Below are 19,099 nucleotides of genomic sequence, written 5' to 3'. Positions count from 1 at the left end.
GGGGGGGGGGGGGGGGCGTGTGGAAGGTGGAAGGTGCCATTGAAGATAGGATGAGGAGGAATGTCCTCCGTTAAAAGGGTGACTAGTCTCTTTTCCACGGAGCAGTGGAGGCTGGGATATCAACATTCAAGACTTAAGAGAGACAGTTTTGACTGATAATGAAGTCAAGGATCATGGGAGTGGAGGATGCAGGCAGAAAAGTGGGATTAAGGCCACAAACAGATCAGCTGTGTTCTTATTGGATGGTGGAGGATATTTGAGGGGCCGAATGGCCTATACTTGCTGCTATGTCTTATGTACACAAGAGATGTTATAACAAGGGCTTCAACTCTGCTTAACAGTTCAGTTGAACAGAAGGCCTGAAACACACAGCCAGGGGAGGTCGTAGAAACAGATAAGATGGCAATGTTTAAGAGGCATTTAGACAAACACATGGACAGGCAGGGAATAGAGGGATACAGACCATGTGCAGGCAGGTGGGATCAGTTTAGAATGAAGGCAACATGGTCAGCACAGACATGGTGGGCCGAAGGGCCTGTTCCCGTGCTTTACTTTTCTATCTTCCTTAGCTACAGAGAGAAGATGCCAAACATCATCACAGTTCTCACGAGCATCAGAAAATGTTTACCTAACTTTTCTCTTTTGATATTATTTCACAAAGATGGTGGTCAAACTTTTTTACAGATTTTTTTTTGTAAGCTGGCAAGAAATTCCCCCTTTCCCCTTCTTTCTCCCCCCCACCTGACCCACCTTGTGTTCTTCTCCCGTCCCTACAGAAAGACTGCGGGTGCTGTGTGCTGTCACTCAGCTCAGTGAGAAACTCTGGGATCCTCACTTGGGATTCTGGGCAGTTTGTGATTGTGGAGAGCAGGACAGCAATACTTCTGGCACATAGTCTCACTCTGTTTCACTCTCACACACACACACACACACACACACACACACACACACACACACACCTTTAGCTCCCCAACCACCCAGCTGCTGTGGATCAGAGAGACTTACAGCTCTGTAGGAGGCCACTTGACCTATCCTATGCTCAATTTCTTTACCCCTAAAACCCTGAAAACGGAATCTTTCGAAGATTATAGAGGACAGCAGATGGATGGGAACGCCAGCCCCTCGAAAACACACTCTCCTGACATGGAAATATTTCACTGATTCTTCACTGTTGCTGGGTCAGATCCTTTCCTAACCATGCTGTGAGTGTCCCTACCCCACAGGGAATGAGCTGTTCGAGTAGGACGTTCACCTCTTCCTTCTCGAGGGTAATTAAGAATGGACCTAGCCAGCAACACCCATATCCCGTGAATGAAAAAAGACACAAAATCATGGAGTAGATACAGCAAAGAGAACCATTGAACCCATCCTGTCTCTACCATCTCTGCAAGAGAAACTCAGCTAGTCCCACTCCCCCACATTTTCCCAGTAACTTACTTCCAAATCAGATAATTATCTAATTCCCTTTCGAACACCTTGATTGGGTCAGTCTCCACCACAGTCTCAGGAAATGCATTCCAGATCCCAACCACTTATTGCATAATAAAGTCTGATGTAACCTCAGTCGGTGACAGGAATCGAGCTCACGCTGTTGGCGTCACTCTGCATTGCAGATCAGCTGCTCAGCCATCTGAGCTAACTGCACTGTTGAACCTCTGCCCTAACCTGAGGCAGTGGTGACTGTCAGGTTAAACCACCACCAGGTACCTCTCTCTCTCTTTCTCTCTCAACACAGCAGCCCTCTGGTCCTCTGAGACACATCAAGCCTTTCCTTATGCTGCCGCTGGTGGATCTGCCAATCACCTCAGATCGCTGTCTTCAGATTCTCCACACTTTGGCCAATACGAACAATTTTTCCCTAACTACTCTGTCCAGACCCTCACGATTTTGAACACCTTGACCAAATCTCCTCTCAGCTGGAGAACAGTCCCAGCTTCTCCAAACCGTCATACCACTGAGCTCCAGGAAACACTCCTTGTACGTTTTCCTGTTAGCGTTCCGCCTTGGTGTGTGATCAGAGATGAAGGAGTGAGTGAGTGAGTGAGTGTGAATCACACTCAAGAAGCCACTAAGTACCTTCTTCATTTCCTATTCCTCCCCCAACCCCTGCCTCGAGATGCTGTGCTCTTCCCGCCTCTTCAAGCAGTGTCATAGACATAGAATCCCTCAGAGTGGAAACAGGCCATTCGGCCCAACAAGTCCAACAGTGCATGATGGTCAAGCCTCCTTTCCACCGCTAACCCAAACATTTGGAGATTGCAGTACAAGTGTCATCTCCGCTGAGCTTGCAAACTCACTGTTAGCCAAGTTAATCAAGTGATGAGGCCCACGTGGGGGGTAGGTGGTTTTGGGGAGTTGCGTAGGGGAGAAAAGAGCATTAAAATCAATCTCAAAATTTTCTTCGTTTTCTGAAGAAGGGTCCAGACCCGAAACGTCAGCTTTCCTGCTCCTCTGATGCTGCCTGGCCTGCTGTGTTCCTACAGCTCCACACCTTGTTATCTCAAATAATAATCTCTTTAAAAGAAAACAGGCATGTTGTAAACAGCCGTATGCCTGGAATCACCAGGGTTTTACCGGGAACATGCCGCCAGTTCTCAACTTCTCCGCCTTCAGCAAAACTCCCATCAGCGAGCCTGTGCGTGATACTCAGCCAATTGGCCGGCCAGCTTTCCGAGTGCAAGCTCAGAGACAGAGAGAGAGAGAGAGGTGTCTGCAAGAGCTCAGAGGCATGTTTGAAAATACCACTGGTTAACTACTGAGCGTATGACCACATCCTGTCATTTGGTCTCCACTCTACCAGCACAAAAATACTGACCAAAACTCTGTTTCCAAGAAATCGAGAGATTGTCACCTGACCACATCACAGCTCTTATGCAACACTTTAAAATCAGCCACTCAGTACCATCAGGCTTCCAGCAAACTGGTTTTATTGTTGAAAGTGCTTCAGATGCCCAAATGCTTTCAATCTTCTTTGGTAAGTTTGTTAAGGGGCCAAAGTTTAACGCTTAGGGGCTACAGTTTAACATTGTTAAGCAGATTGTTAAGGGGCCACTGTTTAAAAATAAGGGGGTGCCCATTTAAAACAGACTCTCAAATGAAACATTTCTTTTTCTCTCAGGATTGAGATTGAGATTCAAAAGGCAGTGGATGTAGAATCTTTAAATATTTTTAAAGGCAGGGGTCTTGATGACCAAGGGGATGAAAGATTATTGGGGGTACGCAGCAATGTGGAGTTGAGGTTAAAATCAGATCAGCCACGGTCTTGCTGAATGGTAGAGCATGGCTTAAAAAGGGCTGAGTGGCCTACTCTTGTTTCTTGTTTGTTTGTAAACTTATTTTATACCAAAGACCATCCCTTCTGACACAAGTAACCTATCAAGTTTAACCACAACAGCTGCCTTTTACAAGCTAAAATGTCCCAGAGTGTGTGTGTCTGTGTGTTTACACGGTAACAGAGAGCTGCAGCACCTCTCCCTCGGCCCCATCATCAGCTCCCACATGTGGTGCATAGCCCCTTGAGTGAAGCAGTGACCAGCTAACACCTCCCCCTGCACCGGTTCATAAGACCAGCAGACAGCTCTTACCTTGATGAGGAGCTCACGGCTCAAAGAGTGGTTGTTGTCGTCGGAGAAGATTTCTGACAATTCCTGGAATATCCGGATGTTCTCTCTGTGCAATTCCAACCAAAGGCACAAATGTTAGGGGAAATAAAAAGACACACGATTCTCTCAAGAAAACCAATAACAGTGGTGCAGTTACCTATACTCACTGAAAGACAGATGATCAGAACAGACCAAATTCTTATTCCAGGGATGAAGGCTGGAATACTCACAAAACAGGACAGAGCTATCTCTGACTTGTCCACTGCATTATTGAGTTTATATTTGTGGTCGGCTGGAGAACTAACAAATGGAAAAAGTGTATCCTTGCCCATTACTGTACAGCATTACATGTAACACATTTAATGGATTCCTGAACAATAGATTAATGATTATTGATCCAAGGTAACTGTGCGAGTACAAATCCCTGTATTCCACTAAAAAAATTAAATCTCTGGCTTCTTCACCAGTTAACAAAGATTTGCATGCAATATGTAGGGAATAAACGTCCTTCCCTTATTGCTTTGAACTTTAGCGAATACAAGCCAAACCAATGGGGTCCCAAACAGCACATGACTGGTGTCGCAGAGAGAGTCAGACACAGGGTCGAATCCCAGTCTGACAACACCACAACTGGACAACCAGCAGGGTCCTTAGTTCCCACGCGACAGGGAGTAATTAAAACCTGACCAGAATTTCCGCTATCTAGATAGCGCACTATAAAGCACATGTGTGGTAGACTTTCTTTGAATGTATGAATGTATTAAGCTGTAAATTGACGATTTATCTAGATTGTTTCTGTGGGAAAGAATCAAAAAAATCCAAAGTGTTGCAGCTATCAATGAATCAAAGTTTCCAAGGTGGTCCAGTATTTAAAGACAGTAACTGGTTAGCATCGAACATCACAGGTATGGAAGCTCACGATGTCTTGGCTGTGTTAGCTGCTATCAGCACAGGCAGCAGGCAGGGTGCTAAGGTTGCATATCACACTCTCAGGCTCTGGGTAGGGTTCGATATTAACCAGGAACCAAGATAAGGCTTAGCTGAGATGTTCCATTCACATGGCAAGAATGCTCAGTCACGCAAAGAACGAGACAAAATGAACCACAACAAACGCCTGCATTCATGTAGCATCTTTAAAAAGGTACAGCAGTGTCTCAGGCAGCTTCACAGTAACATTATCAAAGAGCAATTAGAATCACGTCGCATGGAGAAATGTTAGGGCAGGTGGCTAAATGTTCGCTTGGAGAGACATTTTAAGGCGATAGAGTTATTGAGCACAGAAACAGACCCTTCGAACCAACCAGTCCATGCTGACCATAATTCCAACCAGATTAGTCCCACCTGCCTGCTCCTGGCCCATATCCCTCCAAACCTTTCCTATTCATGGACTTATCTAAATGTCTTTTAAATGTTGTAATTGTGCTCTCATCCACCGCTTCCTCAGGACGTTCACTCCACATGCAAACCACCCTCTGTGTAAAAGATATGCCCCTCATCTTCTTTAAATCTCTTGCCTCTCACCTTAAAAATACGCCCTCTAGTCTTGAAATCCCCCACCCTAGAGAAAAGACACCTATCATTAACCCTATCTATACCCCTCATGATTTTATAAACTTATATAAGGTTAGCCCTCGGTTTCCTACACTCCAGTGAAAAAAGTCTCAGCCTATCCAGCTTTCCTTTATAACTCAAACCTTCCATACTTGGCAACATCCTGGTAAATCTCTTCTCAACCCTCTCTAGCTTAATAATATCCTTCCTATATCAGGGTGACTAGATAGAATTGGAGAGATTTAGGAAGTTGTTTCCAGAGCTTAGGGGCCAAAAGGCTGAATGGATCGTCAATGATGCTGCAGAGATTGGAAATCAGGGATGCACAAGAGGCAGAAACCGAAGGAGCACAGAGATTTCACAGAGTTGTAGGGCTGGGCAGCATCGCGGACTTAGGGAGGGTGAGACCATGTTCAGATGTGATTGAAAATGCAGGCACTTCGTGCTAGGGATGTAGGTCAGTGAGCACAGGGATAATAGGTACAAGTTGGGTTATGGGCAACAGGTTTTGCAAGAAGCTTGATTTTAATCGAGGGTGGAAAATGGTAGGACACCCAAGACAGCACTGAACTAATCGGGTTATCTGTTCTTATACTTTCGTGGGACGTGCCCATCACTAATATTCCTTGAACAGAATGGCTTGCTAAACCAGTTCAGGGGTCAGCTATGAGCTATTCCCATTGCTGCGGGTCTGTGAGTCACATGTAGGTCAGGACTGGGTAAGAATGGCAAATTTCCTTCTGGAAAGGATATTGGTGAATCAGATAGGTTTTGAAACAATTAATGATAGCTTTGTCACAATAAAAACAGAAATTGCCGGAAAAGCTCAGCAGATTTGGCAGCATCTGTGGAGAGAAATCAGAGTTAATGTTTTAGATCGAGTGACCCTTCCTCAGATAGTTTTGTGGTCACCATTATGGAGATCAAGTTTCAATTCCACATTTCTTTTCCTTTACTAATTAAATGAATTCTGGTTTACCATGGTCAGATCTGAAGCCCTGAGCTTCGAAATGGTCACCCCACCCCCAACCCCCAGAGACATCACCACTATGCCACCATCTTAGATTGAGAGTTAATGTGAGCAGAATGAGGGTTTCAGCAGCATATCCCTATAAAGAGACAATCAAAAAACCATCAGCTCCTCCCAAATGAAGAACAAACACCAAGTAACAGAATAAGAAAAAGAGAACAACGAAGGAAACTATGTCTATGTCTCGTTCCTACCTTGACACTTCATCCCAACTCTTCTTCAGCCTGTGAACAGAGTTGCACTGTAAGGCAGAGAGAATGGCTCGTAACGAGGAGAAGTTTTTGAAGATTCTGCATTCCTGTTGTAAAGAGAAACAAAAACAGCTGATAGGGAGCAAGGTTTTAAACTCAGTGTTTTATAAAAAAAAAATATTTCTTCATGGGATGGAGGTGCCACTGGCTAGCCCAACATTTATTGGCCTATCCTAATTCCTCAGGGAGCAGTTCAGAGGCAACTCCATTGCTTTGGGTCTAGAGTCACATGTAGGTCATAACTGGGTAAGAATGGCAGATTTCTTTCCCGAGAAGGATATTGGTGAATCAGATGCGTTTTGAAACAATTAATGATAGTTTTGTGTTCACCATTGAGATTAACTTCCAATTCCACATTTTTTTCCCTTTATTAATGAAATGAACGCAAGTTCTACCACAGTAGGATTTGAGTCCATGATCATAGACCTGAGCCTCTAAACAGCCACTTCAGAGACAGTACATGAAGGACATGGTGTGTCAGTGGTTAGCACTGCTGCCTCACAGCTCCAGGGACCCAGGTTCGATCCTACCCTTGGGCAACTGTCTGTGTGGAGTTTGCGCATTCTCCCTGTGTCTGCATGGATTACCTCTGGGTGCTCTGGTTTCCTCCCACAGTCCAAAGATGTGCAGGTCAGGTGGACTGGCCATGTTAAATTGCCTGTAGTGTCCTGAATGTGCAAGCTGGGTGGGTTAGCCATGGGAAATGCAAGGTTACTGTGATAGGGTTGGCTCTGGGAGGAATGCTCTTCGGAGGGTTGGTGTGGACATGGGTTGAATGGCCTGCTTCCACACTGTAGGGATTCTATGAAATGACAGCAGTGAACCGATGGGGGCTATCTTGACAATTTTTACTGAATTCACATTTCACCATCTGCCATGTTGAGATTTGAATCCAGAACATTAAGCTTAGGTTCTAGATCATTAATCCAGTAATGGTGTCACGTCATACTGTTTTTCAAGGAGCTTCTTTTACTTAAATCTTCCACTCCAGCATCGTCCAGCTGCTCACCAAATAGACAGCTCCCTCTCGGACTGGCCGCCCTTCAGAACTGTCCTAAAGTCTCCAGGAAGTGAAGATTAATCGCCTGGACATTGAATAAACATCTGGATGGAAGTCACTGGGAGTCTTAAAAATAAATGTCACCCTCTTCTCACTTTCTCTGTCGCTTATTCCTCGTAGAAATGATCGGACATCAGGGGAAAGGGGCTGTTTGATCTACGAGCCAAGAAGCATCCAAACAGGCAAAGGTGAGCCTTTTACTTTCTGATTAGCCTGTACCAAGGCAGTGCCTCGTGTCCGACAGCCAATAGCATGGGAGGCTGGTAGTCACGTGATGAAACCTCCAGGAATACATTCACAGAGGCGGCAACCCACCAGCCTCCTGGGGTTTGACCACTGCCCAATTTTAGGAGACCCCACTGACACCTTCACAGTTTTCCCTCCCTTGGTAACCCAGCCAACAACAACAACTTATATTTATGGAGCACTTTTAAAAGTCGCAAAACACCCCAGAGTGCTTTACAAGAACTTTATAAAGCAAAACGTAACACCGAGCCACACAGGATATATTGGGCCACGTGACCAGACACTTAGCCTTCCTGCTCGTCTGATGCTGCTTGGCCTGCTGTGTTCATCCATTCCTCCTCTGATGAATTAAGCCTCAGCCTCTCACTCCGTGCATTCCCATTGAGCAGGTCCAGTTTCTGATGGACTTACCCTGGCCACCTCAATCCACCTCTCGATGATCTTAGCTCTCTGCTGGGGTTTCAGAGTCTTGTCGCTCAGACAGGTTGCAATGACACAGTTTGTGACTCTGTTAAACTGTGTGACCGTTGCGCGGATCGTGGGCGCCAGATGCTCCTTCCCCTTCTTGTCTCTCTGGGACCAAATGCTTCCTAGGCAGTGATATGGAACAACTTTCTTGAACAATTCCTGTAACACAGAAATCGAATCTCATAAATGGACATCCTTGCAACATAGATACCTCAGAAATGGGTTTATTTTCATTCAGTCTGAGCACATGGGCATCTCTGGCTAGGCCAGTATTTACCACCTCTCACCAACTTCACTGGAGAAGCTGGTGGTGACCAGCACTCTCTCTAATTTTTCTTCTGGCTTCACCTTGCAGGCCTGTGTGCTGCAGTGACTTCGGGAACTGGAAGTTAATTGTGAGCTGACATCACTCGCCATGCACAGACCATTGATGCAGCTGCACACATGCTGAGTGTAGAGGGAATGTTAGTGGTGAGCTGCAGCTCCAAGTGGGGTTGGCACATCCATTCGGTAGCTAGGGAAGGGAGTTCCGGTGACAATGAATGAACAGTCAACATTATTGGTCAGTGCATGGAGTACTGGACTTGGGACAGGACAATTGGTTTGGCCACTTTTGGAGTATTGCGTGAAATTCTGGTCTCCCTGCTAATAGGAAGGATGTTGTGAAACTAGAAAGGGATCAGAAAAGATTTACAAGGACGTTGCCAGGGTTGGAGGGTTCGAGCTATAGGGAGAAGCTGAATAGCTTGGGCTACTTTCCCTGGAGTGTCAGAGGCTGAGGTGTGACCTTATAGAGGTTTATAAAACCAGGAGTGGCATGGATAGGGTAAATAGACAAGGTCTTTTCCCCAGGGTAGGGGAGTCCAAAACTAGAAAGCATAGGTTTAAGGTGAGAGAAAGGAAAGATATTTAAAAAAAAGGACCTAAGGGGCAACTTTTTCCACACAGAGGGTGGTGTGTGTATGGAATGAGCTGCCAGAGGATGTGGTGGGGGCTGGTGCAATTACAGCATTCAAAAGGCATCTGGATGGGTACATGAATAGGAAGGGTTTAAGAGGGATATGGGCCAAATGCTGGCAAATGGGACTAGATTTATATAGGATATGTGCTCGGCATGGACGAGTTGGACCAAAAGGTCTGTTTCTGTGCTGTATATTTCCATGGCTCTATATCGTCAAGAGTCCAGGATGGGGAATGGCTTGAACAGGAACTCACAGCAGGTGGTGTTCCCAAGTATCTTGTCCTTCCACGTGGAACAGCTCATGGGTTTGGAAAGTGCTGTTGAAGGAGCCTTGGCAAATGACTGCAATGCATCTAGTAGAAGGTACACATTGCTGACAGTGAGCATTGGCAATGGAGGAAGTGAATGTCAAAGGTGATAGATGGGGTGTTACTGAAATGGGCTGCTTTGTCCTGGATGGGATTAAGTTCTTGAGTGTTTTCCAGCTTCACCCAGCAGGACAAACTGAGCATCTTCCATCACATTTGTTCCACAAACAAATCTGTTTGATTAATATTCTGATTAAACAATAATTTAAAGAGCATTCTGACCCTAAAGTAGAACAGGCTGGAGGGCTGAATGGCCTTTGCCTGTTCCTCAGATTTGATCCTTTATGTTGGAGCAATGTCCCAGCCTAAGGTCTGCTGCACCTCATCACAAATATGGCTCTGAAGCTCACCCTATGCAAAAAAGTCAGAGTTCTTTCACCTCAGGATATTCCCAGAGGGCAAAGCACCAAATGGGAAGCTCTGGCCCAGGTGAATATTCTTGAATCCCAACTTGGCTGATGAGAATTTTGAATTCAATACAATTGTGAAATTTGGAATAAAACTGGTGCGTACTGCCAATTGTCAGTGAAGACTTTAGGTTAAGGTACTTCCACATTGCTGTTATGGAGGAAATTCCAGGACTTTCACCCAGTAGCAGTGAAGGAACGGCGATATATTTCCAAGTCCGGATTGTGAGTGGCCTGAAGGGAAACTTGCAGGAAGTGGTGTTCCCATGTATCTGCTGCAAATGTCTTTCGAGATGGGCGTGGGTTTGGAAGGTGCAGCTAAACAAAACTTGGTGAATTTCTGCAGTACATCTACTAGATAGTAAGCACTGCTGTTAATGAATGTGGATGGTGGAGGGAATGAATGTTTGTGGATGTGGCATCAACCAAATGAGCTGCTTTGTCCTGAATTGTGTCAAGTTTCTTGCGTGTTGTTGGGGCTGCCCTCATCCAGGTGAGTATTCCATCACACTCCTGATTTGTGCCTTGTTGATAGTGGATAGACTTTGGGGAATCAGGGGGTGAGTTACTCACTGCAGGATTTCTAACTTCCGATCTGCTCTTGTAGCCACACTATTGACGTGGCTAGTCCAGATCAGGTCAATGATACCATCCAGCATGTTGATAATGAGGGATTGAGCAGTGTAATGTCATTGAATATCAACGGAAGATGGTTTGATTCTCTCTTGTTGTAGATGGTCATTTCCTAGCACTTGTGTGTGGCGCAAATGTTACTTGATAGCCCAAATGTGGATATTGTCCAGGTCTTGCTACAAATGTGCAATGATCATGCAATGATCAGTAAACATCCTCTACAACCACAACCATCTTACTTTGTACCAGTTGTCATGACACACTGGAGTACGGTGAACAAAGAGAACAAAGTACAACACAGGAACAGGCCCTTTGACTCACCAAGGCTATGCTGACATATGATTCTTTTCTAAGGTGTACAAAACGATCAGAGGTATAGATAGAGTAGACAGCCAGAGACTTTTTCCTAGGGTGAAGGTAGCTTTTAGGAGGGGACATAGTTTTAAAGTGAAAGGAGGTAGATATAGGGGAGACGTCAGAGGTAGGTTCTTTACTCAGAGAGTGGTAGGGGCGTGGGATGCATTGCCGGAGAGGGTAGTGGAGTCGGCCTCATTAGGGGCATTTAAGCAGCTATTAGATAGGCATATGGATGATAGTATAAGGTAGTGGTGGAGGTTAGATAGACCTTAGGTTTTGGGTAAAAGTTCGGCACGACATCGTGGGCCGAAGGGCCTGTACTGCGCTGTACTGTTCTATGTTCTATGTTCTATAAGTCCACCTCGTGTTTTCCAGCAAACAGAGTCATAAAGTGAAAACATTCACTCAGGAAAAGCACTGGGGGGTTTCCTCTGTAGAAAGTTGTTGCTGTGGAAACCAACCAGAACTGAACTTAAACCATGGAGCGGAAAATAACAGAACTGCCGAGAGCTCGTTTAGATAGTGGCAACATAATGTGACCGGAATGAATCGAAGACAGAGGATAAGAAACCTTTCTGAGGGTGCAGGAAGGAAGTGCTGGCTGGTTATTACATTCGATCGTTCAAGTGTTTTCGCAACAGAATAATTCCGAAGTGTGATGCATCACTCACCGCATCCATTAATGTAAACTGCTCGGCCACCACACTTGCAATGAACGAGAGGAAATCAGGCTTTTCATCTTCAAACCCATTCTCCTCCACCAGTGTGTAGGTGCAGCTACTGTGATCAGGTGCTGGAATGACACAACCAGTGGGGTTAACTAGAGTTACAATTAACACACACACACACACACTACAATTACCCCTTTTAGACACATACATAAAAGTGTTACAATTACCCCTTTCTCTCACACACATATTAAAAGACTCACACACATTCACTCCTCGGCTAACCCCCACTCCTTCTTGAGGATAATCTTTAAAACCTTAAACTCTAATGTGTAGCCAAGTCTGGTTTGATGATGCTATTTCTGGGACATTTCATTCTGTTACAATTGCTATATAAGTGCAACTTGCTTCGGCCAGTGGTTGGGGTGACACTGCAATCTAAGAAGCCAGAAACACAGAGTGTGACCACTGACTAACCATGTGTAGATATACTGCGTATTAACATTCTGAAACAGTGAGTTACTGGTAGGACATTTACAACAACAGAAGGAACTTGTTTACATTCACACAGGCGAGGACAAAGGCTTTTAACCTTGTCAATGTTTTTGTTTGTTTCCCCTACAATTTTCCCTCTGTGCCCTGTTGTGATAATTGTGCTGAACTTCTTCAAAATAGCAGTCTTGGGATTTCTTACAGCCACCTGAGCAGGCAGATAGGGCTGGGGTTTAAGGTCTTCCCCTCCATGCGGGAGTGGAAGGTCACAAGCCCTGGAGCAGGGCTGGAGCTCAGAACTTTGCGACTTGCAGAAGAATGTGCTACCGACTGAGCAGCTGGAGTCAGTAGGTTGTGGGTTTGGTTTGGGGGGGGGGGGGGGGGGGGAGAAGGGGTTTGAGTCAGGGGTGCCATACCATCCTGATCAGGTTCTGCTTCCTTGTGCCTTTGGAACGTGCCAAGGAGGACTTGAGCACGACGCTGCAGGTCTGATCCAGGGAACATCTGACGGATGTAGGCGTAGAGATGCTTCAGGCAGGAGTAATCCGGTGGTTTCCGGAAATCTTCAGAATACTGATCGAGCCAGGCTCCCAGGATCGATGAAATGGTTCTGAAAGAAAGGGATTGGGGTTGGTAAACACTCTACAAATGTTTTCCGCCAAACTAAACAAAGAACACGGCTCCCAGGGCTCCTACTTAGAGGTGACAGATGAGAGACTGGGCAGGTCACATGGATCCAGATGGGGATAGGGGCAGCTCATGTAGTTCATTGTTGCGTTCCCTTTCACAGAGTAACTACTGTCTACTCTTAATACATCCCGATAGATCCCAGAGGAAGACCTGGCAGAGTTTCCTTTCTGCCCAGCAATGGTCATAGCCCTATTTCTGCGACGTCATGCTACCTTTATTTACCAACAAAAGATCCAAATGGCTTCTGAGATTACTGCCTGGTTCCCCTGCCACAGAGAAAATGAGTGGGAGCTACCATCACCAAGGAAGATGAGCCAGCCTTCCTGTGAAAAATGATCCCCATTTGGAGGCATTGTTCCTTTAAGAATGTGGCTACTCAACCTTCTGGGTATCAGTGAGTCACAAGGGCTCAGCAGCAGGAAGATGCTCTTACTTTTTCAATTCCAGCCTGTCATCTGGTGTAAGCTTGGATACATCTCCATTCATTTGGTGCAAGTTTCCATATCTGTAAAAGGTACGAGAGAAATCAGAACAATGAGAGAAATGGGTTCAGAGAAATGGGAGTAGGCCATTCAGCCCCTTGAACCACTCTGCCATTGTGCTAGATCCTAGCTGACCCTCTGCCTTGACAACATTTTCCTGCACTATCCCCACATCCCTTGATATTTTTAGAAATCTGTTGATCTCCACCTTGACCACACTCAGTGACTGACGCTTCTGCCACCCTCTGAGCTAAAGACTCACCACCCTCTGAGTGAAGGAATTCCTCCTCATCTCAGTCCTACATTGCTTACTTGTTACTCTGAGACTGTGTGCCCTGTTTCTGGAATGTTCCGGCCCAGGAAAACATCCTTCCTGTTGAGTTGTGAAAGGAGTCGGTCTGCCGCAATGATATCACCTCTCATTGTTCTAAACTCTCGAGAATATAGGCCCAGCCTCCTGCATCACACTGCAAATCAGGAGCCATCAATTCAGGGGCTTTGTAGGTCTACAAAGTTGGTGGTTGTGCTGTCCTATCCTAAAGGTCCCACCTTCGGTCTGTCATGGTTTGTGTCGGGCCAGTTGTTGTGGGACTGTGCTACTCAGATCCCAAGGGTCTCAAAAACCTGGTCCATTGTGTGGACTGGGTCAGTTGGTCAGGAATGGGGACCAGCATACGATAACTTGCCCAATTCACCTTGTTTCATGAGAGAACCTGGTCAATCCTAGATGAGCTCAAGGGCCAGTGAATAGCACACAACTCCTTGCTGACTATACTTCCACACGTGGCTTCAGGAACCACTAACCTCCCATTGTCCTATCCACCCAATGAGTAACCCCTTGGTGGCATCAGCTGGTCACCTTGAACGAACAGCACAGAAACAGGCTATTTGGCCCCACACCTGTCTCCTCCCACTTTCGTTCAAGCGTTTAGAGTTTAACTTTATTGTGTCTACGGTATTCACCTCAACCACGCCCAGTGGAAGTGAATTCTACCCACTCACTGGGTAAAGACACTTGGGCTGACCAGCGACTAGCGGCTGACAGTTTTGCTCTTCCTGGCAAGTGGCGACAATCTTTGGATAGATCCCTGGGGGAACCCTTTTTGTCCTCTTAAAAGACCTCGCTGTCAGGTCACTCCCCACCTTGGCCCCTTGTGCCTCTAACGAGTGGGAAACCCCAGCCTGTCCGCTATTGGAGGTCCCACCTCTGGGTTCCCCTTTTACCTGTTCAGCAGCAGGTCTAACACTTGTTTGGTTGAGGCGAAGGCGCGGTAGGTGCACAGGAAGATGGTGACATAGGTGGAGTCATTGCCTTTGAAGGCAGAGACCAGGTATTCCACCAGTTTCTCCAGCGTCCCAGCCTTGATGGTCCGCACTTTGCACGTTTCGTACAGGTTCATGGCAGGTTCGCTGTCTACCTGTGAGTGGGGGAAGGGGTGGGGGTGGGGGAGGAGAGAAGATGAGAAGGAAAGGCAGAATATGGTCACTCTGGAGGGAGGCACTTCAGGGAGAACACTCTGTGCCAAGTGAACAAACTGAACACCCTGTTGTTATCTCTGCTGTTCAAGCTGTCCTGTACAACGTGAGCTGCTCCATTGTTGCTGAGTACCATCAACAACAAAACATTCTGAATACTTGATGACTCAGACAAGTTTATCCGAGGAGTGGCAAAATAATAGAAGAAAAAAAAAAGAGCTTGTCACCCGTTCTGACAGCACTAATCCAGAGTGGCTTCTGCGGTAATGAGGGGACATCACAACTCACCTAAAGAACACTTTATGAAGTCTTGTAATACAGGGAAATGTGTCAAACAATAGGCACAATGCAAACACGCACAGACAGCGACTATAGTAATGAACCAGATAATCAGGTAAAATGACAGCCAAGCCAACAGGAAGAACTGCTTCAGATATTCTCCATCCATCACAGAGGGCAGACGGGGCCTTGGTTTGGGATTTTAACTGAAGGATGGTGCCTCTGACAGTGCAGCATTCCCCGAGTATCTCTGCTCCTGTGGAGGTGTGCAGCCACTGACCATTCACAAGCAGCGCTCCCTTTAAACTCTAAAAAGGGAGCCGTGCAGCGTGACAAACCGCACACACCGGATGCTAGTGTACTGAGGGGCAAGTGTTGTGGAAGCTGTAAACGAGCTGCACAGTCTGTTTTCACAGAGCCAGGGCTGACACAGTGCAGTTCACGTTGGTTTGTAAAGGATGGGAAATGGTAAACATTGCCACTCCTGAAGCTCATCAGCTGAGCCGTCCCTCCCCCCAGCAGGGCAGTGCCCACACGAACACGGGTGCAGAGTGATTGAATCTTGCTGCAGCTCTCTAATTGGTTCATTACAGCCTAACGGGATTGGTTAGTGAAATGCTGGAGGCACCATATGGGTGATGTTGAACAGAGAATCCAACCTGCCACTCTGGCTCAGTACAGAGGGCGGCTGCATTGTTGTGGGTAGGGGTGTGCCATGTCTTAGCGGTGAGCCATACCAAGGTCCCATCTGCCCACTCGGGCATTATTCCCGGTATCCTGGGCAGGATTTGTCCCTCAAACACAGCTAAAAATGGATTATCTGGACGTTAATTTGGTTTCTTGCCTTTGGGATCTTGCTGTACACAGATGCAGTGCCACGTTGCTCACATTCCAAGAAGTGCTCGATTGGCTGGAAAGTGCTTTCGTGGTCTTGCGTCTGTGCAAGGCGCTACAGGAATGAAGGCTCTTCGCTGGTCTTACAGGAACAGAAGTAGGCCATTCAGCCCCTCGAGCCTGTTCCACCATTCAATGAGGTCATGGCTGATGTGCCTGACCCCCTTTTACTTGCCTTTGGCCCATATCTCTTAACACCTTTGCTTAACAATAATTTATTTATCAGATTTAAAATTAACAAGCATCAAGCATCAACTACCAATTGTGGAAGAGAATTTCAAACCTCTACCACCCTTTGTGCATGGAAGTGCTTGCCAACATCTCTCCTATTCTCAGACCATGTCCCTCAAGTCCTATAATCCCCAACAGGGGAAATAGTTGATCATCCCGGTCTTTTCCCCATAATATCTTACCCCAGCTTCAAATTTATTAAAGACTTACTGTTAAAATGTGTGACAAAAACAGTGTCAACAGCATCGAAAGGGCAGTAATGGGAATCGGGGATTACGAGGAACATAAAATGGAAAAGTGGGGCATGAGGATGTCAGGGAGGTGACACCCTCGGTGCTCCGAGGGATTCTACGCGGTTATAAATGTCCGTTCGCTGCTTACCCCCAGCCATCGCTGGCCTTTGCTTGCTGCCTGGTGCACCTGAACCCTCCTGAGTGTTATTGTGTAGATGGCACCATCTTCGGTTTCCTCGCCAATCTCCTGTGCGGCGCTCTGAAAAGGAAATGAAGTGGTGAGTGCGATGCCCCCAGCGCTCAGAAAGCCTGGCCAACTCAATGGAACGTGTGTTAGCCCGTTTCCTTACTCACAGAACTTGGGTGCCATCCGTTTGGTATTTATTGCCCATCCCAAAATGCCCAGATAGCAGTCAAGAGTAAACCACATTGTTGTGGGTCTGGAGTCACATACAGACTGGCAGTTTCCTTCCCTAAAGGAAGTTAATGATCCAGATATTGTCCAACAGTCAATAACAGTTTCATTGCCATCATTAGATTCTTAATTTCAGACTTCTTTCAAAAAAAATGAATTCAATTTCTACCTATCTACAGTATGGTCCCCTGATTGTGGTGACTGTAACAAGGTCAGCCAGGTGGACCTTACAGAATATGACTTCCCTGATTGGGGCTGGTAACCTGGTCCAATCAGGGAGCCCTGGCTGACAGATAAGAACAGGAGAGTCAGATGTTCTGTTCACTCTGAGGGCTGGCTCTGAGGAAGTTGGTTCAGTGTCAAGGACTTTCCAAGTGTAAATAAAGGGTGACTTGGAGACAGGATACCAGCCTCTTTGGAATTATTTCACCCAGAACGTTACCTAGGTCTCTAGATTAATAGTCTAGCGATAATACCACTAGGCCATCACCTCCCCAAGCATCAAACCACGTATGAAGGAAACAGGGTTCAGGTGTAGCCAATGGGGGACAAAGCAATTAACAACTATCAGAGATAGTAGGACCTGCTGATGCTGGAGAATCTGAGACAACAAGGTGTAGAGCTGAATGAACACAGCAGGCCATTCAGAAATTCTGAAGAAGGGTCAAGACCCGAAACATCAGCTTTCCTGCTCGGCCTGCTGTGTTCATCCAGCTCTACACTTTGTTATCTCTAATAACAACTGTCAGTTGTCATTCTTCAAGGGAACCTGAAAGCTGCTTATTCCTTTAGAGGGGGGACAGACTATTTACAAAGACTGACCAGCTTGGGGTCAGTAAACCACACTGTAAGGGCCATGTTCCACTTTATCTCGATTGCTGAATGAGAAAGGTGATTTTCTGGTTCATTAATTTGTCTGCATTGCTTTCTGCCCTGCCCCAAATATTAACGTATCGCTGGACGGCTACTGAAGAATGGAGAGAACATCACCATAGCGATACTGGCACGGTGATCTGCTGAGTTAGCCATTAAAGTCCTGTTGCTGGGCACAAATTGTACTTGGTGGCACATTCAGCCATTCTCACAAATACCGGCTCTTTGGGAAAAAAAAAACAAAATGCGATTTCAAAAGTGACCTCAGTGAAGTTTGAAGGAAGGTGCCAAGAGTTGACTTAGGTGAACTGGTTTCCATGGCACAGGGTGGCTCAGTGGTTAGCACTGCTGCCTCACAGCACCAGGGACCCGGGTTCGATTCCAGCCTCAGGGCGACTGTCTGTGTGGAGTTTGCATGTTCTCCCTGTGTTTGCATGGGTTTCCTCCGGGTGCTCTGGTTTCCTCCCACAGTCCAAAGATGCGCAGGTTAGGGTGGATTGGCCATGGGGAACTGCCCATAGTGCACAAGGATGTGCAGGCTGGGTGGGTTAGTCATAGAAAGTGCAGGGTTATGGGGATAGGCTGGGATTCTCTTCAGATGGTTGGTGCAGACTCAAATGGCCTCTGCACTGCACGGATTCTATGATTCATGGGGCAGATTCCAGCAAAGAACAGAGTGGACTTGTTGGGCCTTTTCTTGTTAAAACGTTTCTTGATCTTAAATGATGCCACTCTGATGTATTTAGGACATAACTGGCCGATCCTGGGCAAGTGGCCACATGGTCCTAGTGCTGCTGTGTGCAGGGATGTCAGGCGAGTGTGAGGTGATGGTTGGGATATGGCATTCAATACTAGGCCTCTGCCATTAAAAAAAGGCCACTTCTGGGCATGTGGTGGTCAATTAGGTGTTCATTCTTTACTCAACTGGAGGTGGATATTCAGCGGGAACTTGAATCAGGAATCCAGAACTGATTGGGTGCTACTTGACTATTGTTAGACACAAATTCTCAGCTGAACTACCTCTAGCCTCTATGTTGTGGAATAAAAGACTATTGCTAACTCTACCCACATCTGACCAAGTTCCAGTTTGTACCTTTGACGGTTTCTGTCCTTCCTGCTCTGCCCCCTTCCTGTTCAAAGGAAGTTCTGAATCAAACCTTCTTCTGACTGATTTCCGAGCTTTTTGTCAATTCCTGTAATGCACAGGCGTATATTTATGAACGTTAGGAACCAATGGGGAGTCTGGATAGAGTAGATCTAGTCAAACTGCACGGATTGACAGAAGGAACAAGAGGTTTCTGATTAAATGTGGCAAAAGTGAAATGAGGGAAAGTGAGTTAGTATCTAAGACACACTATCTGGGCTCTTCAGGGCTATCAATAGGGATCTGGATAAGAACCTGAAGGGAGATAAACAGTTTGGTGAGTCTGCT

The 19,099-nt window shown here is 46.3% G+C and overlaps 1 protein-coding gene across 7 annotated transcripts in view; it reads right to left on the bottom strand.

The window, feature by feature from the left end:
- LOC109916669 (ral guanine nucleotide dissociation stimulator-like) overlaps nucleotides 1-19,099 on the bottom strand; it is a 173,557-nt gene that overhangs the window by 18,048 nt on the left and 136,410 nt on the right. For all 7 annotated transcript variants that reach the window (XM_048613585.1, XM_020516404.2, XM_048613582.1 and 4 more), the window contains exons 2-9: nucleotides 16,528-16,638; nucleotides 14,491-14,684; nucleotides 13,218-13,289; nucleotides 12,511-12,704; nucleotides 11,606-11,727; nucleotides 8,152-8,367; nucleotides 6,378-6,481; nucleotides 3,585-3,669 (exon numbers count right to left, since the gene is read on the bottom strand). In XM_048613585.1, the coding sequence (XP_048469542.1) occupies nucleotides 3,585-3,669; nucleotides 6,378-6,481; nucleotides 8,152-8,367; nucleotides 11,606-11,727; nucleotides 12,511-12,704; nucleotides 13,218-13,289; nucleotides 14,491-14,684; nucleotides 16,528-16,638 (1,098 nt within the window). The remainder of the gene's footprint in view (nucleotides 1-3,584; nucleotides 3,670-6,377; nucleotides 6,482-8,151; nucleotides 8,368-11,605; nucleotides 11,728-12,510; nucleotides 12,705-13,217; nucleotides 13,290-14,490; nucleotides 14,685-16,527; nucleotides 16,639-19,099) is intronic.

This window comes from Rhincodon typus, chromosome 28, assembly GCF_021869965.1.
Source record: "Rhincodon typus isolate 14 chromosome 28, sRhiTyp1.1, whole genome shotgun sequence".
NCBI lineage: Eukaryota > Metazoa > Chordata > Chondrichthyes > Orectolobiformes > Rhincodontidae > Rhincodon > Rhincodon typus.
This window is presented reverse-complemented; position numbering and strand designations above follow the sequence as displayed.